Source organism: Parasteatoda tepidariorum, chromosome 9 (assembly GCF_043381705.1).
Source record: "Parasteatoda tepidariorum isolate YZ-2023 chromosome 9, CAS_Ptep_4.0, whole genome shotgun sequence".
Classification (NCBI taxonomy): domain Eukaryota; kingdom Metazoa; phylum Arthropoda; class Arachnida; order Araneae; family Theridiidae; genus Parasteatoda; species Parasteatoda tepidariorum.
The window spans coordinates 56,334,770-56,361,748 of record NC_092212.1 but is presented as its reverse complement, the minus strand read 5'-3'; the positions used below and the strand labels follow the sequence as shown (position 1 = coordinate 56,361,748).

General features: G+C 29.3%; 1 protein-coding gene across 1 annotated transcript in view; it reads right to left on the bottom strand.

Moving 5' to 3' along the window:
• The window catches only part of LOC107444771 (glutamate receptor ionotropic, kainate 2-like), a 106,944-nt gene that overhangs the window by 62,436 nt on the left and 17,529 nt on the right, over positions 1-26,979 (bottom strand). Inside the window, exon 2 of the mRNA XM_071186014.1 lies at positions 3,557-3,712. Within this exon, the coding sequence (XP_071042115.1) occupies positions 3,557-3,712 (156 nt within the window). The remainder of the gene's footprint in view (positions 1-3,556; positions 3,713-26,979) is intronic.

Sequence of the window (26,979 nt, the reverse complement as noted above, 5' to 3'; positions counted from 1 at the left end):
GCTAATAACACGGACCACCCTAATTAACTTTTAATCTAATGATCGGATCTTCACGTTCTAGGACTTATTCGTAACGATTCAAAGGGCAACGTCAAATATGCTAATTAATTAGTACAGACGATATTTTAAGCAACGAAATCACACACAAAAACGTATTTTCTTTACACAAACATACCTTTTTTCCAACAGATTCGGATTGCGGACCCTAAAAATATAGGGGGTAGCCACAATCTGAAAAATATGGTACCCATAGTTTGGTCAGGAGAGCGCTCCAAAGTTTGGACCCCTATATGTTAATTTACTTTTTGCGTATTCCGAGATATCACGAGAAATTTTTCAGCGAAATGAAGAATTTTCGGACGCAATTATAAAGTTAGTTTATCCAAAGATAATTCCATGCAAAAAATTAATTAAAGTATGCATTTATAATTTTTTATTTGTTTATTAAAAAATGGTCAAAAAATTTTTTAATTTTAAGGTATTCAATCTTTTACACCATCTCCAAGTTTTGTTAGGCGGTGAAGCTAGTTTTGGTGTTTTACATTTGCTATGTCACTAGTAATTTAAGTCACTAGTAATTCATTATATCTCAACAGCATTTGCGTTTCTTTCTCAGTTAAATATCAATGTACAGTGAGCAAAATAAAAAAAGGGAAATTTTGCATTTGCATGGCAAAATGCAAAATTTGAGCAAAATTGGTTGACTAGTTCCTGAGAAATTAAATTTTAAATGCGCGACTTTTTCAGTATTATAAATATGCGAATTTTAAATGTGCAACTTTTTTTGTGCCTGATTCCGTAACTTAAAATATCGTCTGCATTAATTAGCATATTTAAAGTCACCCCCTCAAACCATTAAGAAGGAGCCCTAGAGCGTGAATATCCGATCATTAGAACAAAAGTTAATCAGGGTAGTCCCTTTTTTTATTTTGCTCACTGTACATTGATATTTCACTGAGAAAGAAACGCAAATGCTGTTGAGATATAATGAATTACTAGTGACTTAAATTAATAGTGACATAGTAAATGTAAAACACCAAAACTAGCTTCACCGCCTAACAAAACTTGGAGATGGTGTAACAATCACCACTTAACTTGTCTCTCTGTTTTCTCTGAAAATCGAATAAGTTTTCACGCGTTTTAGTTCCGGCTTTTATATATCATGTTTCCTTAGATTTTGTTTGAGTTTTTCTTTTTTCCTTTCTAAAATATTGACTTGGGACCCCTATTGTGCGTGCTTACTATTCAACATAATTTTTGACTGGGATTCTAAAAGCATATAGTTAAGACGGGCATTACTAAAAATATCATTTATTTTAAAACGTCATTATTTATTAGTGTCTTTTTTTCTTCTTTTCTTCGCAAACTGCGTTAAACTTACTGATATCATCTACATTCACAGAAAAGTTCTTTTATTTTAAAATAAGTTGTTTGAGAAACGTAGTGAGGGGGGACGCACTCCTCCTGAAGGAATGTTAAGACGTTCATGGAATGACCCCAAGGCAAATTCATTATTACGCTGGTAGAAAAAAGAAAAAAGAAATGTTATAATTTTTATTGGAAATACAACACTTTTGAGCTGAATAAAAAAATTTCAACTATTGGAAGCTTTTTACTATTCCTTTTGCGAAAAAAGTTAATAAAATGTAATAATATTTACTTCTCTGATAATTATTATATAAATTATTATATTATACTCGATGTGAAAAGAGTAGTTATCGAAAAAGTCAACCTTCATCTATATAAAGGTACCCAATCACAGAATCGAGTTAACATGTCTAATATACTAGTGAATTGGAATTATGTGCTTGTAGTGGTCGATAAACTACAAACTCCCCCACCAGAATTATATCTGTGATAGAATACCACTAGTTGATTTATTACTTGTGAAAAACCGGGTGAGCTGTATTAAGATCACCGTACTTTTTGAGCGCTGATCGTAGGAGCTGTATTAAGTTCACGATCGTGGTCGCTCCTATGTTGCCATTAGCAGTCGATTGTATGCAGTTAATTGTATACAGGCCGACGTTGTGTGTGATCGAGACTGAGTAGCAACAGCGTAAGGAGGTGAATAACGTCGCAGTCACAAGTAGCAAGTCAACAGTTCAATGCGGATTATCCATCTTAATAGGCGTGTTCAAATCGAAGTGGGAGTTTCTGTCGTGGGCGTGTTCACATCACGTGCGGGTCACCTATGTGGGGGTGAGTTCTTATCGACAATGTCAACCTTCATCTATGCAAAGATACCCAACCACAGAATCGAGTTAACATGTCTTATATACTAGTGAATCAGAATTATATTTTCGTAATGATAGATACACTACCCTCGATATGTATAAATGCAGACATGAAAGTATGTAGTGACATTTATTTATATTTTGCGTTCTCTGAGAAAACTGTTACGCACAAGAATTATATGTTCCTTTGGGGAAAAAATTAGGCGAAAATCATGAGTTAGTTCCAGCAGTTCTTGATTTCTCTAGCAGAACTTCCCTGTGGGGAAGCTTTTAATTAACTTCTGGGGATTGTACGCAAAAACATTTTAATATTTGCACTGGCTGTTCATGATTCAAAAGCGGTTTAAGTGCCCTTTTGCTAACGTTAATCACTAATAAGTAACAGACGAAGGTGTTTGGTTTTTATACTCAGTTAGGTAACATCGTCGTTTTTAGACGTAGTTAGTGGATTCTTGTTAGATAACAAAGTAGTTCCTGTATTATTTTGATAAAACTTTTCAGAACAATGTAAACAAGTAGGAAACGCTTTAATTAGAAATGAAAAAGAATGAACTGAATTCAACAGCCAGATGAAATAAAATTATTTGTAAAACGAACGGAAGGCTTCTCGGGGTCATTCTAAGACCCCGTAACTGATAAAAAGTCTATCGGAAGAGGAAAAATGCCGGAAATTCCTAATGATGAGAATTGATTTTTTTTTCCTTTTAACTTTTGCAATGTTAATTTTTTGATTAAGAAAATGATTGAAGAATACTAGATTTTTATTTCTTTTAACAGAGCGCAATTCAAGTCTCAACTGAGCAGCCTCAGTTAAGCATTATATTAATTTGTTACGTAATCTTCTCTTTTACTTCTTTTTTTCAATCTGCGCATTTTAATAGAAGGCGTTGTTTTCTTTTGTTTAAAGAGTTTCCTTTGCATTTAGTTTGCTTGTAAAATCGCTGTTTTGCCGGTTTAATGTGAGTTTTCATTTTCTCAAGTTTTTGTTTGAATTTCTTTTCTGAATTGGTTTTATGTATTTCATGTATTTTTTCCTGGACTTATACAAAACCTTCGGGTTACTGAGAGAGTTACTTTTGGCACCTAATTTTGCCTCTCTCTCAGTAGAAAAGGTTTTGTTTTATGGCTTCCAAGGCCAGTATCCCCTGAAGACGTCGGCTTCGGTGATCATATTTTTATTTTTATTCTTTCGTTTTCTTCATTGCTATATTTATTCTTTCTTTTGAAAATTCTGCTGCGCGTTTGGTTCAAAGAATGTTTTGTCAATTTAGAATTAAATACTCTGTACTCTTTTACTATAGCAGAATTGATGAGCTTACCTTTTTTGGACGCTGTAAAACTGTCATGTCTTTCAAGTCTTTCAATTTGTGCCTGCAGTCTACTCGTAGGTAATACATTAGTGTCTGCGTTTACGTGATCCACAGCTTGACGGAATGCTAACTCTAGGCCTTCATCTCCACTTTCGAAGAGCCCAGCTAAAATAAAACAAATAAAACTATTAATTATTTCCTTTATTTCAAATAATAGAGTTACAATTAGTGCCGCAGACAAAAGGGGTTTTGTGTTTTACGCTCTATGGTATTTCTGTAAAAAACAGAGAGTTGTCCTTTCTTTAATACCGTAGTGTTCCTTTTTTTATAAAGAAAAGTCTAGTACCCATATTTGTACGAACATCTGCAAAATTAATAGAGTTGCGTATTAATTTATATAAATGACTCCTTTTTCGAGAAAAAAGCTCTTAGTCCATAACTGCAACGCACTTAAACAAAAATAAAAGAGTTCACCGTTAATTTAAAGGGTTATTTTATAAGATTTCTTAACTTAATTCGAGGATATTTTGGATTGATGAATGGAAAACTCTGGTAAGAGGCCAACTACTTGATAACCATATAGGCGTCTGGTTTTATCATCATTTTGCTTTCGATCATCTTGTCATCTATCTAATTTCACCATTCTTGTTAAAAATCACCCTCAATGCTGTATGATGAATTGATTGAGAAAATATTTTTATCAAATAATTGACAGTTCGCGTCTCATACACGCGATTTCGTGACGAAATGATTCTTAAAATTAACGAAACACAGCTCAAGGATCGTTGAATCGCCTAATCGTCTAAATGTGTAAACCAAACTTCAACTATTTTACGGTACCTTCAGATTAAATTGAGGTAGCATGTCTTATTGATGTTTAATAATTGTTGTGGCACTTACGCAACACGTTTTATTTTGGAGAGTGCGACAGTTCAGATTATTTCCATTTCTCCCAATCAAATAAGATTAATTCAAATTACCTTCTGATTTCGTTCAAAATATTTCAACATAAGAGCAAAATAACTTTATTTGTTTTATTTTAAACTGCTTATCGCCAATCTAAATCTTTTCTATGTAAAAAAGTCAAGATTTATTCATTCACTATGTTCAATCATTTGACATCACTAACAATCGCGAGAAATTAAACTCAGCCCTTTTTTTACTTGCTTACTGCGAACAAACAATCAGATGTTTTCTGCGCAGTTCCAGAAAGATAAAAATGAAAATTTAGCAAAATCGGGAAAAAGCGAACGGAAAGCCGGAAATTGTTTTCATCCCTCACATTCCGATAAAAGCATAGTCAGGATGTGCGCTGTTTCCTCTTTCAAAAACGAAACTAAGAAAGATTGATAAAATCGACTGACTATACAGTACAGTTATATTTTCTAGAAGAAAAAAAATAATAAATGCATAATTAAATTTTGCTCAGAATATTTGAACAACCATAAAAGATAGAAAGGTTTTTAAATCGTGTATTCAATTTATTCTGATTTGCTCTATTTTTGAAATTAGAAAAAAAAAATTGATAATTTTTTAAAAAGTTTCTTCTTTACAGTTTTCATAAAATTAAAAAAAAAACACGGTACTGTTTTTTGATTTCATTTAGCATGTAATCTATTAATTTAATAAGCCATAAAAATTGTCATACATTTTGCTTAAATCACAAAAATTTCTAACAAAAAAAAAAAAAAAAAAGAAGAAAAGCAACATCGTTATTAAAAACACGCTTAATCCGAAAACGAAATTCAGACACATCTACCATAGAACTCTATTCGTTAGAAACACTGTAAAAAGATTCCGGATCATAGTACGGTAAAATCTACTGGCGTTCAGGAGGACAGTATTTTTTAAAGTAAAATAAATTTTTACTAGGACGTTTTACGGAACAAAAAATCTAACATACCGTATTTTTTACAGTAATAATTATCGTAAAATCGCTGAATCATTCGAATTAAATAAATATTACTGTAGAAATTACTGTATTTTATGCCGTGTTAGAGCCGGTATTTTATACCGTAATTAGACCTGGAATTTTTTACAATCCAGTATTATACATATTTAATGGGACACTCGTATTTTAATTTAATACTAAAATTAACTGTATTATGAGGTAAATTATTGTATTGTAATTGTATTTATGGTATTATTGTGTGTATTATTGTAACATAATTGCACTTATAAGGGAATTTTCAATTATAATATCTCGAATAATTGTATAATTTACTGCGTAATTATGTTCAGACTGCTACATAATATGTCCAGAAATAAATAAATACAATTTTTATTCATATCACCGGCTTGTTATCACTAATGATTAGCTTATTTTCCGTAAAATCGAATTTCTTCTTTCTCAAAAAAGCGATAGTTTAATTCTTTAAGAATTTCAAAGCATATGAATTTTTCTTAAAAATGTCAACTTATTATTTCGAAAAGTGACAGCAGTCTTAAATTTTCCCCTTATCAGAAGCCATTTTTATGTTTTTTTTCTTCAAAATTCTTTACTTTTTTGGGAAACAAAAATAAAAGATTAAAAAATTTAATAGTAAAATTAAAGCAACATATAAATTCTTTCAAACACGAATCGTTGACATAGAAAGTTAAAATGAAATAGTCTTCACTTATTATTTTTGGATATAATTCAAGGATTATGCCAAACATAAAGGATTGCACGGAAGTCTTTATTTATTAGATAATTTACAAATATCTACTAAAGATCGTAAAACGGTATAGTGTTATCAAATTTGATTAGTGAAATCGTTTGGAGGAAATGGAATCTTAGAAATGTTCTATGTTTGGCATAATCGGAATTAATTTGACTCGTCATATCTAAATATCTTGAAATTAGCATATCTAGCGAATAAAATTAATGGCTTAGAGAGATTGCCTCATTGATGAATAAATTAACGACAATAGCATAGCTGACAACTTGTACGGTTGTTAAGAAAGATTTCAGAGAGTGTTAGTCTTATAATTCTTATGGTTTTATGATTTTTTTTTAAAGTTAAGCTGTTTTTTCAACACTCATATGGATATTTGCCTAACTAATCCATCTTATACACGTATGTTTGAATTACTTATTTGTCAAGGTAGGTAACATAATTTAATATTTAATTTTAGTTATTAAAATAATTACGCTAAAATGTAATTATTAATGCCACTAAGAAAAAATATTCTCGATTGCAGTACATGTTGGCACCTATGCAGTAGAATCGAACTAACTAATGTATAGTATTCTCAGCTCCCATTTTAATTCATTTTCTTGTTTATATTTCATCTGAATCAATGAAAAAAAAAGAGTGTTCCCTAAGAATTTTCATTTGAGTTTACAGTGTTGCTTTTGCGGTGTTTATTTAATGTAAAATTAAAAACCAAAAAATAATTGAATAAAAATAAAATAATTAAACAATGGCTATACTTACGCGAAATATAAACATGAAGGGGAAAAATATAGTTAAAATAGGAGAAGTAAAATTGTAATTAAGATCGTTTTACGAAGTAAATTAAGATTTGCATATTAATTAATATCTGTTGATTAAGATTATTTTAATTATTTCATAATAAATCCTCATAACATTTAAAATTTAATAGAATGTCCTAAATGTTTCAGCCTTTTTTTTATTTATTCTTTTTCATTTGGTGGCATTTGAACAGGTCTGAAATAAGCCAGAATGTTTAAAAATAAATATGTGTTTATATTCTATACATAGAATTCAGAAACCCATTGTTTCTAATTCGACCAATTAAAGTCAACAATTAAATAAAAAATGACTTAAAGGGGTCTTCGCAAGAGTAGTTAGAGTTCGGTTGCATTGTTTTTTTCTCTCTCCACCATAAGCACAGAACCTGGTGTCTTAAGATTTTGAACTGTTTTGATAATTACAAAACTCTGAAATGTACTAAACAACTTTTAACGTCAAGGTAGAACAAGTTTTGATTCAAGAACTTGTGTGATTCTATAAAAAAGGAATTGTCTGAAAGATGTGGAACGGGCATTAAAAAAATGGCATGGATATTATATAATACATTTATAAAAATAAGATGAGCAAATTTATTAAAAAGGAGATGCATTTTGCTGTCTTTAATTGTTTTTTTCATTACTTTTCCTGAGAACATAATGGATATAGTATTTTACTAACGTGTAAAATAGTATTTTACGAATGAATTAATTCAGATTGTTTTAACTAAGAACTAAATTAAGATTGTTCGATTTATTTACGCACTGTTAGAATTTTCATTCTAAAATGACGGTAAAATAATCAGCATCATTCAATCCTACTATGTCATAAGTTTAAACAATAATTAACAGTAATCATAAAGTTTATTGCTAGGAACATTTTTTCCCTTTACGGTTTTGAAACCGTTTACTACTAGAATTGTGAAAATATCGTGAATACAAGAATTTACGGTTATGTAACCATTTACATCTAGCCTAATTTCTAAATCATAAAAATAAAACTTTAACCGATATTGGAGCTTTGTGAGTACTGCTTTATTTACCTTGTTTAGACGGTCATGAGATTGATCAATTAGTTCTTCCAGCTACAGTACGTACGCAACAGCACGGAACAAAATGGTTTCATACGTTGATCCTAGTTGGCGCGTATAGAATTCTGGTTGTTAAACAGTATTTAAAAACAATCAATAAATGATTCTCACACTTAGCAGTTTTATTATTAACTGTATATGGTAATTCGACTGTTTTGGTTGAATATAGTAAATAACAATTAAACGAATTTATATTTCGCCATTTTTATCGAGAAATTTCTATTGGTGCAGATAGCATTGTCTGGTTGTTTTTCATATAGCAGAAACCTTAATCGCAAAACCTCAACAAGGATTGTAAATGATAAATCATGCAAGCTTGAAACTACAAGTATGTTTTAACAAGTATGTGAACTTGTATGTTTTATTTAATTATGCTAGATTATTCACAATAAGGTACGCATCAATCGTGCATACATAGCCATTTTATATCGAGATTGAATTTAAAAACGCTACACATCATCATTATAAAAATGTGGCGTTTGATAACCTTAACACACCAGGGGAAAAAAGTTCAAAAACAAGGTTTGCAATGAAAGGTTAGAAATGATATTATTTTCTAAAGGTTTATGCGAGCTTTTATTCAATATTAAAAAAAGCCCATATTGGCATTGAAACATTTCTGCTTTATCGGAATTATGATTAATCATTCAACCTTGTTGTGTCAATTAAAGGAAACTGCAAATACAATGTTTACTATAAGATTCATTGCTATCTGGGATTATTTTCTCTGAGTAAATTTTTGTAACTTTTCCAATTGAAATATTTATTTTTCTTTTATGAAGAATTCACCAAGTTCAAATATATCGCTAAAAATAAATATTAAAGTTAAATCGCACTATTAACTTTGATACGGATTTGAATAACTACAGACTATCAAAATGTTGATTAAATTCAAACGGCCAGTTTAACTGTTAATAGTTACAGCACCCAACTGGAAATGAGGGTTATTATGGAGATAGTGCTGCAGTGTTAAATGATCCATGGACTTCTAGAAAGTGGAAGTCATTTATCTGCCCTGAAGCAGTTGATGAAACATTCTAATCTGACTAAGATATTTCGAAATTGCTTGAAGGCAGTATTCTAAGGTAAATTATTCCAAGCTGTATTCAGATACATCAAGTTCTTTCCGAAGACGTGGACTGTTTTCATAGAGTACTTCCCTCATATCATGGCTACCGGAAAGCGGCTAAGACTTTATTTGGATAAGTTCAGTTTCCAAAGAGAGTATTATTATGACAACTTATTTTAAATCGGCATTGACATTTAAATCGCATAAGCTCAATATTATAAAGGCACTCCATCATTTTTATTTTTATTTATTATCTGGCATTTCTGAGTATTTACGTAACACTCCATATTTTTATTTGCGCAATAATTTTTAGTGTGCTATCATTTTGAATATTTTGTAAATCTCGGGGAAGAAAACTATAGGAATTAAAATTGTATGTGCTATGGTGGCAAAAATTCTGTTTACCGTACTACATGGCAATTACGCTGTTTCCATTTAAGTTAAAAGTGATGTTAAGTCTTGTTTCTAAATTTTAAAATTGTAAGTGAACTTCGAAAATTTTGAAAACGGTTTTTAACAACAACATTTTTTTTAATTACTGTCAAAAATAATAGAATTTGGTAAAATTTACCATGTTTCTGGCTCTATATGGAAGCTGCAAAAATTTAGGTAATTTTTGTTAGTGATGTTAGTGTTTCGTGCTTTGCTAGTGATTTTAGTAAAGTTAACAATAAAATATGGTTTTATAATATTTGGAACAAACATGGTAAATGTGGTAACATTTGGTAATTTTAACATAATATCTTTGAGCATGGCATGAAATACCATTTATTTGGTTAAATTTATTTTTAATTTATAGGAATTTCTTAATCGGGGACAATATGAACTATAATTTTAAAAACTAGAATTTCCGATTAACAATTGCTAAAAGAACGAAGAAATTACCAAAACATAGTTCCAAATCAAATTAAAGCGTATATTTTGGTTTTATTTACTATAATTGGGGTTTCTTTTTATCAGTATCATTCATTTCCATACTATACGGTAGTTTTACTTGAATTATTTTCTCCGTGTAGCATTCCTAATCTGTTTTAAGAAGAAACTTAACAGTCTTCTTAATTCAATGATTCAACAGTTTAAAATATATGTTTTCTTTTCTTTTTATCAATAAATATGCTTGAATAATTTCACTTTGTGATCATTATAAATATGATTTTAAGCCTATCGGTTGATCTTTTCCAAAAATACTTCTCGCATTAAAAGTTTTTTCCTAATTTTAGCATGTTATTATCAACGCGTCCATGGTTATGTAAAACGCCACCTTTATATATGTGAATACTGTCTCAAACATTTTCTTACTCATTCCTAAAAAAATTTGCGAATCACTTAATTGATTTTAAGGTCAAACATACTATTACTTTGGAAAAGTGAATTATTTTTTCTTTAATGTAAACAATAAGCAGTATAACAATCGTAAAGATACTTAAATTATTTTCCTTTTTTTTCTTTGCAATTTATGTATTAGTCTATTCACGTTATGATGCTGATGCAGGGAACTATATACAGCTTAAAACTTTATTAACAAAATATTCGATTTGCTATTTTAATGTGAAAAGCTCTCCGCATGAAAAGTTCAGATTTTCTTTCGTGACTTTAGTGTTACATGTAAGCGTTGATGAGCATGAAAAGGAAAATATTTATTGTTTGAAACATAACCTTAAAAAATTGATAAAAATTTTTTCAAAAATTTCCACTAAAATTAATAGTACTAAATTTAAGCATACTACTATTTTAAAAATGAATATAATTTCTTTGATATAAACAATAAATTAGATAACAGTTATTAATCTATTTAAAATATTTAAGCTATTACCTTTTTTAAAATTTATCTACCAATATACTTTTTCATATCTTGATGTATGAAAATATGGTCTTTATACCTTAAATGAAAAGTTACTTGCTCCATATAAAGTTAAAAACTTGTATGCACAATAAAGTGAATTTCTTTTTAAAAAAATTAATGTACGCCTAAGCGTTGATGGGTATTAATCACATAACATTTTTAATTAAAACGCCTTCACAAAACTTCTTCAAGAAAATCAATTCCGCAAACCACCAAAAAATTTTAAATTTAAGCAAACGATAACTTTCCAAAATGGAAATTAATATTTACACTGTACGCAATAAGCCTTAACGCTTAATGGAACTTTCATAAATGCACTGAACATGGAAAATAGGCGCCTAAAATCAGACCGTTTAATGTTTCAACGATTCTAATAACTTACATTTCTTCAAGAAATACCACAAAAATTACGCTTCATATGTTTGCTTTTCCAAGCGGAGAGACCCATTTTCATTTCTTACACCCCCGTGAACATTTCAATCTCCTGAGACGAAATTTTAAAAAAAAATAACAAAAATAAACAGAGAGTAGAAAACGAAAAATTTTCGCATTCTACCAGAAGAAATGGAGGAGAAACAACAAATGATGCGTTAGGGCTCTGCATTGGTTGTCATAGTAACCAAGTATCATCTTTATAGGGAAAATGCAATTAAATGCTGTTTCAAATTAAGCTCTGAAATGCAGTATATAAATTATAAGAAGAATGAGAAAATGCTGATGATAGTATTTTTTTCTCTTTTTTGGTTTTGGTATTTACGTTTAAAAAAGCAAAGCGTTCTAGTGAACTGTATTAATTAAACTTGCAGAAACGTCAAAGTATATTTAAGTTTTTAATAATTGCTTAGCCAATAAAAAACATATTTCAAATACTCAAACAAGCAAGGGTCGCAAAATATTTTGAAATACAAAGTAAATTGAATAGCGATGCTAAGTTTTATGATTAATTTAATTACTATTATTATTATTATTTTCGGAAAGTCGAAACAAAAATTTCTAATATTTATTATAAATTTCGGAATTCTACAATGCATTTATATTTGAGAGTTTTTAAAAAGTTTGATATCATTAGTTTTTTTTTCTATTATTTCATATTTTCTTTTAATGCATATTTTTTAAAATTATGGTTAGATTTTTACTAAAAATTTAGAGCCCAAATATGTAATAAAAATATAATCATTATGTACTCACCTTTATCCCAATAAAAAAAAATATTTAATATGATCGAAAATGACTACAATGTAGTTTTGAGAATCAATTGGGAGCTCATTCGAAAACTACGAAATGAGTAGTGCTGTACCTAGGACTGCACGTATTTTAGTTTCGAATTCTACGTGTATTCGAAAACTACGTATGGGTAAAAGTGTTGCATCTTGGATGGCATTTAACTTGGACTCTAAGACTATGCATTAAGTAGAGTATTGTACCTTGGACTGTGTAATTATTTACTTTACAAAAGGGAGTAATATTACATTTAGCATATGTAGTTACTGTAAATAGTAACTGGCATTTGTTGTAATGGTAACCATTTTATATTTTCCAGGAGTTTTAATGTTTATGAGAACTTTTGGGGGGAATTTCTTAATCTCTGAGTAATTCTTTTAATCAATCTGATTAATAGATTTATATGATTTTTTACGGAAAGGTATAATCTTTATATAAACGTTCCCTGTTTATAATAAATAATTGTTTTAAAGCAGCTAATATATAGATTTTAACTTATCTATAATAATGCCTATCAAAGTCAACCGCTGTAATTTTTTTGGTGTAGACCTATTTTTGTCAATCAAATGTATTTAAGAGGGAAAACATTTTATATAAGTTACATAAATGCAGTAAAAACTAGCTCTAAGAAACTTTAATAAAGATATAAAGTTTATTTTTAAGAGAAACAAATAAGAAATAACAAAAACGGCACATAAAAGGGAAATAAGTTTTCCTTAAATAGGAATGCATGCGTAAAAGGCCTTAGTTACTTTGTGATTCGAAGTCTACCTAATTTAAATTATCATTTTCTTATATATACAAGTTATTTTTAACTTACTCAAAAATGTAACCTTTATCTTAGGCTTATTTCTGAAGCTTGGCTTTAGAAAATTTCTGAAGCTTGACTTTAGAAAATTTCTGAAACTTAGCTTTAACCAATTTCTTAGCTTAGCTATAGCATATTTCTTCACTTATTATAAAGCGTACCAAAAGCCGTACAAAATAGAAATATTTATGTTAACGTTAGACTTTAACAATTCCAGTGGGGTAAAACCTGGCCGTGTTATTTTTGTTGGTTATATAAATCACTAAAAAAGCTACTTATTTTATCGCTTAAACAACGCGGTTTTTACTCAGTCACTTTGTATTTTGGAAAAAAAGTAAAGATAAAGTTAATCGCTTTATTGTGATTCTGAATAGAGCATGACTGCAATTCTCTAGGTTTTTCTTGACTAAATTTTTATATTAAAAATTTCTGCTCCTAAAAATGTTAAGGATGTGCATTTTAAAACGATCAAAAGTAGAGGTGCCTCACTAATGATATAATAACTTCAGATTCATTACTATTCGAATTCAGACCAATGCAGAAAAAATAAAACTTGTTTATGTTATTACTATCAAAATACATTTAAAGTTTGATTTAAAATGGAATATAACCACATCGTAAAGATCTTGGTACGTAAATTTAGATTACTTAAACCGTTATAGCATTTCTTCATTATTTTTTTTACGCGAGATCTAAATTTATTCTTTTTTGTGGCAACGAATGGTGTATGCTAATGGCGTCGTTTGTAAGAATGATATTAAACGGCCGCGATTTTGCTTCTTCCTATTCAATTGAATTACCCACGTTCCAGTAAAGAAGGCCATTTAGTGTGCCTTGCTGATACTTCTTAAACAAAACAAAAAAAAGTAACAGTGCTACAGATGGAATTCTTTAACTCAGTTTCTTAAATTAAAGTGACTTTGGAGGGAACAAAACATTACGACTTTGTTTCTAGTTGCCACAAATTATTTGTTGAAGTAAGATACTGCTTTATAAAATTAGATTTTTTTCAGGAAACTGAGAAAAAAGGTATGGTCTTAACTCTCAGAATATTGTTACAATAAATTTACCGTGTTTCTGGCTCTTTGGGAACACCAAAATACTCGGCAATTTTTATCGAAGGGCTTTGATAATGATTTTGGTTGAATTTAATATTAAATATGCTATAATACCTGATAGAATTTAATGAAGAAGTGGAAAAGTTCAGAAGAGTTAGTTAATAATTTTATCATTTCTTAAAGCATAGCTTAAAAACCATTTACTCGATTAAAAATTTATTCTTAAATTTTGTATTTTGTACTAAATGAGTGGTGATAGAAACAATAATTTTGAAAACCAGAATTTCCGGTAAAGCCTTGCCATATAAACAGAAAAGATTTCTAAATGAATGGTATATATTTCGAATGTACTTTGGTTTTATTACCAGAATTATGTTTTTTTTTTTCAAAAATGTCCGCACTATACAATACAGTAATTTTACCAGAAGGATTTTCTAATTGTAAATTGCAAAGTTTTATTTCTTGACAAGCTGGATACCCGATTTTTTACGGAGAAAAAAAATATCGAAAATAATTAGTTAATTTTTCGCAATTACGCAAAGAACTGGCATGCTTATAACGATGCATTAAAAGAATTTCAGTAATAATTTTAACTTTTATGCTATTTATTGCCCTTCCCAGTGACTTCACATTAGATACAGAAAATAGTTTTTAAAACTTTCATTCACATCAACACAAACCATTTACAGTATCATTTGGCAACAATTATGATTATATTGATGCGTTAATATATTTTTTACGCACATCAGAACTTTCACGCTCAGTTGATTCAATTTCAGTACACAAATATTGGAAACATAAAGCGCTAGATAATTATTGAATAATTTTGAGATTTCATTGAAACACTTCATATTTGTTACAAATGTTGACTTTCGCAAATAATTTGAAGTATGATGCAATAACAATAAAATTTTTTATTTATTTTTAAATACTAAATTTCGTGATAGTGAGTATGGTTCCTGATCAGTGAATAAATACATAACGACATTTTCTTCAAGTAAACAGATGACTAAATTAGGTGAATAATTGAGGCGAAAAGAGTGGCTTAAAATTTTTATATAATGATTCCTGATTTAAAGGGAACAAATTTAAGTCTCGACTTTCCCTTATAATCCCTTATAATCTCATCCAGAGCAGCAATGGCTCAGAGGATTGAGCGTTCACCTTCCAATGGGGTGTACCAGGTTCGAATCCCAGCCAAAGTAGGTCGATACGAATCCGCATCCGGTTTGCACCAACCACAGTGCTGACTTGAAATATCCTTTGGTAGATGGATCATGGGTCAGAGTTCCTTTGTAGTCAGGCTAACCGTGGGAGATTCTCGTGGTCTTCCTCTCCGTGTAGCGCAAATGCTGGTTAGTTAAATCAAAACGGCCTCCACGAAGTCAAATTTCTCGCAATACTTGATCCAGTTCCCTAGTCTTCTGGATTGCGTTCAAAATTACAAGGCTGCGGAGTTTAACATTAGTAGCCGGCTGTTTAACAATGGTTATAAAATAATATATAATCTCATCCACAGTGCTGACGTAAAATACACTCAGTGGTAGACGGATCTTGGGTTACATTCCCCTTGCCGTCAGGCAAAACGTGGAAGATTTTTGAGGTTTTCCTCTCATGTAATGCAAATGCGGTTTAGTTTCATCAAAAAAGTCTTCCACGAAGGCAAATTTCCCCCAATGCTTGATCCAGGAGTTCTCTCGTCTTCTGAATTGGGCTCAAAATTACAAGGTTACAGAGTTGAACATTAGTTGTATTAAATCCAAAAAATTGGGTCTGCTGTTGGGTGACGGTTATAAAATAAAAATAAAATAAAATATAATATCATCAAGATCTTTATAGAATTTGATTCTGTATATGTATGACCGGGCCTTTTGAAACAATTTTGCAATGTTTTTGAAAGATTTGAGAAATATATGAAAATGTTTGTTTGCAAAAGAGTGCACAGTTTTTGATCATAAATTAAATATTTTCTAGATCTTTTTAAAACATTGTTTTATGTCATTTTATACCGCTTTTTTAAATGCATGTATATTAACATTTCATCGTTTTATTGTTCTTTTGCGAAAATACAAAAACGTATTTCAAATTTTTAAATACTAAAATCAGTAAAATTTATTTATAGCATCGAAAAAAAGGATATAAAATATCATATTCCAATTTGAATAAAATATTACATTTCATTTTTAAAACAATTCTGCCACTATACACTGGAAGATTCTGCTATATAAATATGTAAGCAGTTTTTGAAAACATTCTATCATATTTTTATAGTCTCACTCAGTTAGGTAACATTTTGCACATAAAAAAAGCATCATACTAAAATGATACTCAAAATTCCCTAAGTGGTAAGGGATTCAAGAAAAGGATAAATGTAAACGATAATGGATCTGAAAATCGAATTTAAATCGTTGGTAGTCACACACACGATATTCATAGACAGAAGAGAATACAATTTAAAAAGAAAATAAGATATGCATTTTTTATGAGAAAAACCGTAGTCTTGGAGCATAATTTTTTCTATTTATTATGTCGAAAGAAATTTGCTTAAAAAAAGCAGATAAAGGAATGTGTCTTATTTCGCAAAATACATCGCATATTTACAATAATGTATATTAAAATTACCTTATAGTGAGTTTCAAAATACTTAAAATTCACATAGATATTTTTTTCTGAAATAAATAAATGCTAGTTACAATACTCTTCTTATTGTTGAATATCAAAACGAACCAATCTATTCTATATGATTTTGTGATAAAGAACGTGAATAACTCTTATTTTGTTAGAGATTTGTAAATTACTCGATTGATTGCTAAATTACACTTTAATACCAGTTTTTCGCACTGAGTGGAAAAATTCTGAAAAATATTTGAATGTTTTTTAATTAACACTACAAAATCATTCGCAAAACTTAAAAACCATGCATAAAAAGAGACAAAAAGATTAAGTGATTTTAATTTTTTATTCATATTTATCTCTCTTGGTATTTTTATGTAATTAGATTTAGCAAAACATGTTTTAAATTCTCAAGATAAAATACACAATATCATTCGCAAAAAAATGGCTCTATTGATAACGGACAACTAGTGATATTCCAAACTGAGAAAAAAAGTAGATTCAAAACTACCGGAATATGGTAATATATACAGTGTTTCCGTCTCTATGGAAATATCAAAAATCTCGATAATTTCAACCGCAGTGCTTAATGTTGATAAAACTAAAATATCGTTTTTTAATATTTCATAAAATTTCTTAATTTTATCATGATGCTTTAGAGCATGGCATAAAAGCATTCATTCGGTTAAATTTATTTTTCAATTTTGTATTTTTTACTAAATGTGTGGTAATAAGAACTATAATTTTATAAACTAGGATATCCGGTAAACTGGTATATTCTGTATGAACGAAATAACTACCTAATGAATAGTTTAAAATCCATATATTTTGGTTTTTATTACAAGAATTATGTTTTCCAGAAATGTCATTACAATAGCGTACAGTAATTTTTCCAGAATTTTTTTCTCCGTGTAGATTTGTCTCAATCGAAAAATTTTACAAACACACTCTATAACAAAAAAAATCGACGCAGCAAGAACGCACTGAGACGCGCAAAATCGACGCTCGATCAGGCTGGAATGATGCCGACTGTGGACGTATAGTCTGTAGTGACGAATTCCGCTTCCAACTGTGTCATGACGATCATCGAAGACGTGTTTGGAGACGCACAGGGCAGAGGGGGGATCCTGCCTTCACTATTGCACCCCACACTGGCCCTCAACAAGACATTATGGTCTGGGGTGCCATTTCCTTAGACAGCTGGATCCCTTTGGTCGTCATTAGAGGTACACTTACTGCACAGAGGTACGTCGACGACATCCTGAGACCTGTTTTGCTACCGTTTCTTTTGCAGCGCCCTGGACTGGTTTTTCAGCTGGACAATGCCAGACCACATACGGCTCGTGTTGCAAGCTTGTCAAACTCTTCCTTGGCCTGCCAGATCACCAGATCTCTCTCCCATCGAGCATGTCTGGGATATGATGGGAAGGCGATTCCATCTGGCTCGGAATGTTGGTGACCTCGTTCGACAATTGGATCGAATTTGGCAGGAAATACCACAAGAGATTATCCGGGAGCTTTATCGGTCTATGCCACCCCGTGTGGCAGCTTGTATCCAGGTTAGAGGCGGGTCAACCTTATTGAACTTGTTACTGTAACTCTGCAATAAATTATTCAATTGTTCTGAAATTTTAATCATTTACTATTCTGTACATTGAATATATGAGGAGATATTTAGATTATTTTCAAAAGTTTTTCTACTTTTAAAATATTATAATTGTTAGATTAGACTTTTTTTTAATTAATCTTTTGATTTTGGGCTTTTAAATACTTAAAACAACTATTTTTGTGTAAGAGTCATTTAGAAAATTTGAAAAAAATAAAATTATACTTGGAAACCTTAATAATTTTATCAAAATTTTTGTCAGCTCTATAACTATGCATTGATATCCACACATGATAATTATGGATTGATATCTTAATTTTTTGTCATCACAAAAACTATGTATTGATATATTTTACTCTCCGGGAGCACAAATGAAAGCTTAAAATCGGTCATTTTTATATTTAGGAAATAAATGCTACAATACAGTTTAAAAAGTATCTGCTCATTGCGAATATTATAATTGCAGATTAGATTTCTTTAAATTTCTTTTTCGAAATTTTATGCTTAAAAATACTAAAAAAATATTTTTTCTAAAATAATCATTACAAAAACTCTGAAAAAACATCATTATTCTTAGAAAACTTATTACTCATACAAAAAATTTATGTTTTAGTCAACACAATAACTATATATTGATTTCTGAATCGAATCACTTAGTGATGATTCTATTAACCTTTTAAATCAAACAACAGCATCATCAGAACCAGCAGTACTAACATTAAATAAAGGAAAATATCATTAATAAAAAGAATATTTTTCTCTCTCTATATATATACTTACTTATATATACTAATGAACTGCGCCCCCTACTCGTTAACGCTCGCCAACCCTCGAAAATTACCACGCTATCTTATATGGTTTGCTTCGCAAACCAAGCTCGCTTTGCTCGCTTCTAACTTAGGTACATTGCAAATGCACAAAATTCTAAGAATTCAAAACAATTATTCAAATCCATATAAAAAACTTTTTTCCAAAAAAATTTACATATTTTTAGTCAATACTAAGTCATTAAAATAAATTTGAATTCAAATAAATGACATGTAATTCGTTAAACCTATTAGAAATGTGCTATTGTATAATTCGTGATATAAATCAGAAATCGTCAAGTAAATTCGTAATACATAAATTCGTGAAAAAAAGTGCCTTCGACAAAATACTAAAATGGAGATCTATCGACAAAGACTACTCACTTCTGCCTAGCTTAATAGTATGAGATTGCCGCAGCTGATGCTCTCTGGTTGTTTCAGTTTCCGTTTTTAAAAGCGCTATATGTTGAGCCACCTCAGCTACATTCGGCATGTGACATTTTTAGCGGCAATCATTGGTCGATTCGCCGTGTAAGAGAAATAGTAACGTAAACAAAACAAAGCAAACGTTGCCACCGTCGGAAAAGAAATATAGCCAAAATTCGGGAGCCACGTAAGAGAATTATATATATTAGATATACATACTTATATATAAATCCATTTTTTATTAATGAGATTTTTCTACATTCAATCTATCTATAACGCATGATACATTCTTTACACGCAACTATATCTATCAATTTCTCTTAGTGCAACCGCAAACTATTCCACATATTCATCATCAAAACATTTAGAATATTAACATGAACTTGTTCCGGTGTTTTGAAACATTAAGAAAACCTTTTTTCCCAGGAAAAGTTCCTTAAGTAGTTCTTGAAAAGCAAGGTAACTATTATTCCTTAAGAACTTAATCCACTTTTACTGAAATTTCAAGTTTCACTTAACGCAATACTCTGAATATTTAAAATCCAAAAGAATCCTCAGCTTCATAAATTTTCCGCTACCTTCAGTATAATGTACTTTTCTTCCCTTATTCCATGAAATACCAATTCCTTTTTGCCGAGTTTGCTTTTATGAAGAGTTGAAGTTGAAGTGTTATCATTCTTTCTTCTCCCAACAAAGTTTTCGAGATGATGGGAACGTTTTGATGATCTAGACCTAGACGGAATTCCGCTTCTTATATGCCGCTGTCGTCTTTATATGAGGATGGAATATTTTATCGATTTCTTCTGGAACGAGGGCGAGAAAAAGACATACAAAGAAAAATACTCATATCTATTTTTCCTTTTTTACCTTTCAATATTGATATTGAAAATTGAAAATGCTTGAGTATGTGAAGAAAGCTCTCAAGATATTACATTCTACCTTTAAGATAGTAGAAAGCACGTTTTATATTTTGCATTTTTCATTATGTCTGTGTGATGTTTGAAGATTACTAGATGGAATCGTATATGTCATAAAATAAATGATTTATGTTTTAACTTTATTACTCGTGAGTTATTTTTCGAAATAATTAAATGGGGAATAGTTCCAGATATACGAAAGTGCTAAAAAATGAAATACAATTCGTCATTAAAATTGAGATTGTGAATGTTCTAAAATTCTATGTGTCTTCATTATGTTTGTGCGATGTTTGAAGATTACTAAGTCGAATTTGTCATAAAATAAATAATTTTCTTTGCAGTTTTATTACTTGTTCGTTATTTTGCGAAATAATTAAATTGGAGAGAAGTTCCAGATATATGAAAGTAACAAAGAAGGAAGTAAAATTCGTCATTAAAATCGAGATTGTGAATGTTTTAAAATTCTGATCATAAAATTTTTTAATTCTTTATCTATTTTATAAGGTTAAATATAGCTTTCACATTACATTTATTTAAACATTAATCATTGGTATAAAAATGTTTGTTGTAAGTATAGAGTAAAGAAACAATGATCACTTTTTTGAGTAAATTGTTTTTAGATTTAAGTAAAAAAATTGTTTTATATTGAAATAAAAAATAGGGGTTACATAAGTTTAAAGTTAACTTCCTAGAGTGCATTTTTATGTACTATTAAAAAAAATTTATAAATTTTACTTAATAAGCAAAATTCGTTTCATAAAACTATAATATGCTTTTGGGTAGCAAACTTCAGCTTAAATGATATTGTGTAATTCTGTGACCTATTTCAAGAACAAAAAGCCAAAAATTCTAAAACTCTACGAAGTTTTATTTTATTATTTACTGTTTATCCAAACGGCAACTTCGCAGTCAGATGAAAATTTTTTTTGTTTTATTTATTGTTTTTAATTGAATTTATAAAAATCCTTTCAATCGTTTGACCATTCTTTTGTTCTATAAAATAATTCAAGTGCTAATGAAGATAAAACACTTTTCTTTTAAATCCTAATACGAATTGTGATTTGAATATTTTAATTTCTATTTTATTTTTTATACTTCTACGATGAATAAAACCCATATTTATATGATTGACACGTTTTATTAATTCTTATAAATTAGAATAAGAATAAATTTGGATGTGCGTTATTGCTTTTAATCACTACGTTAATAATTTTCAGCAAATTATCAATATAAATTGTTATTTCTTCCTATTTGTCGTAGAATTTATTACATAACAGAATGATGTAAACAAGAATAAATTAAACCATGACAAAAGAATTAATTGCAAAAAAATAGAACTAAAGTCTGCAATAAAAGATTTGAAATTGTTGTAAAAGTCTTATGTTTCATCACAGAAGCACAATGCGAAAAAAAAATTCAAGACACTGGCATGCATTCATGCAATTTAATCTTATTTCAACGAATTTTACTGAAATTTAGCGCAGTTCATTCGTAATATAAATATAATCGCACAGGAGTAAACAAAAATATGACAGAGACACTATATTACAAACTGTAGCGCGTTAAATATTCTATTCTAAAGCATCAACTAAATTTTTATTTTTAGTGTTACTAGAGGGCACTGCGGCTCATTGGGCAAAAATAAACGTCAAGAAAAGCGTCAAAATGGCGTCCTTAAGTAATATCACTTAAATGAAAGTCTATCTGAAAATGAAGATTGCAAGGACAGAATATGAAGTTTTCAGGTTATACTTAAGTATTATGTTATGGCTGTTGTCTTTTGGTTTTGTTTAGTTTTTCTGTAACGATGCTTTAGGGAATGTACTCTGCTTTTTCAATCTAATATTATTGTATGATTCTGAGTTGTTTCTCTGAGTTGTACTTGCTACAAAAATGTCTAACATTTCCTTTACAACAATTTGTACGCATATGAAAAAAGCTCTTGTTAGAGTTAAGTTAAGGGAAATATAAATCAGAGTATAGTACAAACTACAATTGCTGCAAGTCCCGAATTTACTTACCTTAATGACAAATATGTTTTCTGAACAAATTCTCTGAGGGAACATTTCCTTATAACTTTCTTTATTTGTTTCTAAAAATGAATTTCATTGTTTATTTGTTTATAAGTATGAATTGTTTTACTTCTAAATATGGAAAACGAATATGAGAAGTGTGAGGCTTAATACGATATTAGGCAACACACCGTGTAACTCAATTAGTGAAGAAATACAGCATTAAACAAAAGGAGTGTAAGTAAATGTATATTTAAGGATTCGAAGTAACTTCTATAACTTCTAATCCTGTCATTCAGGGAAATTGATTTTAAAATTGGATGAATAAATGGAAGAGAAAAACCAAAACGTTTTCAAATTTTTGAAAGTCATAGTGCTTTCAAATATTTGAAAGTCATATAATTTCATGACGAAATGTTTCTCCACAATATGAACAACAGCTCAAGGATTGATGAATCGTTTTATTGAAGGTGGTTAAATATTTTGTACTGAAAAAAAAATATAGTCAAAACTACCAGGATATGGTAAAATGCACAAGATTTATATTTCTATGAGAACACCAAAAAGCTTGGTAATTTTTGCACACTTCCTTTGATAAAGATTTTGGTAAAATTAGCAATAAAGTTTTAAAAAATGTGATCAAATTTAAAAAATGAGGTAAAATCTGGTAAATGTATTATAGTATGCCATGAAAACTTTTGATTCTGCTAAATTTACTGTTCAGTTTTGTATTTTCTTACTAAATGTGTGGTAATAAGAAAAGTTATTTTGAAAACCAGAATTTCCGATAAATCACGTCCCATGAATTAAAAAATTACTAAATGTAAGGCTTTAATACCATATATTTTAGTGTTATTAACCACAATTATGCTTTTTTTTACCTGAGATATTATTACCAAACGGTACGGTTTTTCTGTTGGAATTTTTTTTACATGTACCCATTAGGAAATTTTGATGAGAAAGGAAAGTAATATCGTTTCGATGCATTTATTATGTGTTATCAAGATTTTATTTTCAATAAATAATATATTCACCCGCATTAGCAACAACCTTTCAATACAGGATCGAAACTGAATCGAAAAAAAATGAATTGGTTTTTAAGACTGACTGGTTGGATTAGAGGAGATTGCCTTTAAGAATATTTAATGAACCGAAACGACATTACTTTTCGGTCCCCCTAATATATCCATATCATTTTTATTTAATTTTCAGATGGTAAAATTTTCAAATATAATACCCAATAATACGAAAACTTTAATGCAAAATCAAGCTTCTCCATGAAAGTAAATGAGCAAAAAAAAAGAGGATAGAAATAAGTATAATTTTTAGCAAAATATTCTTGAAAGAGTTATATTTAATCTTTAATAATATTTATACAAAATCAAGAAATTTTAAATTAAATAAAAAATACTTTCCTAACTACTCCATTAATTCTTTTATAATTTGCTAATCACTTTAAATTAATGAAATCACGTCGTTATCGAAGTTTCAGTGGCAAAACACGGAAGCTGTCTTAGAAATTCCTTCAAAATAGGAAATGAATTTTTTTTTTAAAAATCTCGATCATTTTGCAAAAGAAGTTAAGGTCCTCATTTTTAATCTTTCTTCAAAGTACTTCCGAAAAAGAAAAATGAAAAGAAAATCAAAAATTGAATAAACTTAATTTAATATTAAATGCATTGGAAAAAGGAGAGAAAAGAATTTCAAAATTTACCGTTTTGAAAAAAAGTCCTAAATTCAATTTTATTTTGAAAGCTCCTAACGAAAATTTAATTAAATCAGGAATCATATTTAATTTATTCAATCTTAGGTTAGTAATTAGGAAACTGTGCCTATTTTTCTAATGAATAAAAGATAATGAACCTTGGAAAGAAACATTCTAATATTGATAAACTAATTTCTGAAGTAGAATCGAGTAATTACAATCATTATCTTTGGGAGACTATCCACAGTGAATTATTGAATTGAATGAATTATCTTTAGAAGACTATCTACAAGGAATTATTTCCTGTCATATTAATGGATATAAATAATTTTGTTGATTGAATATTCTTGAAATTATTAATCCTTGTTTGTTACTTGGATTGATTTTGCATCCTTTTCTATTTTATTTGATATCTTCGGATTTTTGATTATTACTTTCTAATTTGATTCTAATTCTTGTGTTCATTAGAATTTGCATATCATTGAAAAATAAAAAATTAAGATTTCAGGTAATGTGTTGACAATAAACATTCGAAATTTCAGAGAATATCTTAATGCATAACAAGAAATAAAATATTGTCTATTTTGGTCAAATATTTTGGAAAGTTTTCTAAATGTTTTCTTTTTCTAAATACATAGTTATTAATGATATCATTGAAAAAGGATATTTTATTTTTATTTTGATTGAAAATATCAAACTATGCTACCAAAGATCGCAAGGAGTAAAAGTATGGTCAAAACTATAAGAATATGGTAAAATTTAATAGGGAACATCAATATGTTCGGTTCTTTTTCTCAAGCACTTTTGTGAAAATTTTGGTAGAGATAACAATGAAATATGGGTTTACAATATGTGATGAAATTTAGTAAATGTGATAAATTTTGGTAATTTTATTATCATATCATAGAGCGAACTTTAAAACTACTTATTCGGTTAAAATCAGTTTTAATTTTTGTATTGTTTAGAAAACTAGTGGTACTAAGAACAGTAATTTAGAAAACAAGAATTTTCAATAAACTGTTGCTGCATAAACGAAAAACTTATCAAATTAATGATTCAAATACCATATATTTTGTTTTAATTAACCAAAATTATGTTTTTTTTCTACCGGAAATATCATTTTTATGCACTATGGTAATTTAACCACAATTCTTTCTCCATGAAATATATAAACTCAATAGAGGTATTTCTAAGTATTACTTTCCATATTTACTAGAGCAGTGATTCCCATGTAGGGTAATTTTATAATTCCATAAAGGAAACGGGGTAAGTCTCATTAATTTAGACTTATTCTGCAGATATCTTTGTTCGACATGACTGACTAGAAAATGAATTTAATGTTTGATTTTCTAAAATCTCCAATAAAATGTTCAATTTTGTGTGATATTTATTTAGTCTGCCATTGAAAAAGTTCATGATATTTTGTGAGATGGATTTCTTAGATTGAAATTTTTCTTTCTGAAGACATGTTTCAAAAGATATCCGTCACATACGAAGAAAACAATTTTTTGTAAAATAACCGTACTGTATAGTAATGCTAATCTGGAACATAATAACATAATTCTGCTTAATAATACCAAAATATACAGTATTTAAATCCCGTATTCGGTGAGTTTTCCATTCATTTGGTAATAGCCTGAAAGAATTTCTGATTTTCAAAGATATAGATTTTATTATTACTACCCATTCAGAAAAAAAATGCAAAATTGAAAAGTAAATTTATCCGAATCAATGGTTTTTATGTCAAGCTTTTAAGTACCACAATGAAACTACGAAATTTTATATATACATCTATGATATGAAAATAGATTTTACTGTTAATATTAGCTAAAATTAAAAGTGCTTCGTCAATGCTTCGTAAAAGTGCTTCGTAAAAGTGCTTCGTCAAAAATTACTGAGCCTTTTGATGTTCCAATAGGGCCAGAAACATGCTAAAATTTACTCTATTCAGGTAGTTTCGACTATGATTTTTTTCTTCAAAATCAGAATTTTATTTTTTTCAGGAGCCAATCTTATGCACTGTTAGATATTCCATTCTAAAAATATGATAAAATAGCCAGCAGCAGTCTGTCCACTTAATTAACCGTAAAGTTTACAGTGAAGAACATTTTTTTTTACCTTTACGGTTCTGCAACCGTTTACAAATAGTATGATTGAAAAACAATGAATACAAAACTATACTGCTTTTAACCATTTAAAACTAACATGGTTTCAAAAACCTCAAAAGACTTCCTACAGGCCATGGTTCAAGCTGGCCATTGGAGATAGTTTAGGAGCTTTGTAGTGCCGTCATCTATGCGTAAATGAGAGTATCATATTCTAATAGCCCAGGGTCACAAATTTGGAAGCACTGGACATTAGAAACTCTTATGTGTTGAAGGGAATGAAGGAAATAATGTGGTGTCTACGCTGAGAGTCGAATCCCCGTACTGCGATCAAGAGGTTGACAGTTTAGACATATCTGTTATAATAGGTATGCAAAGTACTAGGTGGTCTGGTTTGTGCTATAAAATTCTGGTTGTTGAATCGCATTGGGTGAAAGTAGTTAACAAACGGTTTTTTCTCACGGTTAACAATTTGAATAACATTTTATTTATGTTTCTTTTTACTGTTTTGTTTGAATGCGGTAAAATGACAATAAATAAACCGGTATTTAATAATTTTTCCCAGAAGTTTCTAATAGTAATCATAAAAGATGGTGAAAGAGATATCAGAACAATGTCTCCATTTGTGTTTGATTCACTTTCGAAGACAGATTACTTTTTCAAATGAAGATGACTTAGTAAAGCCAATTTAAATTGAA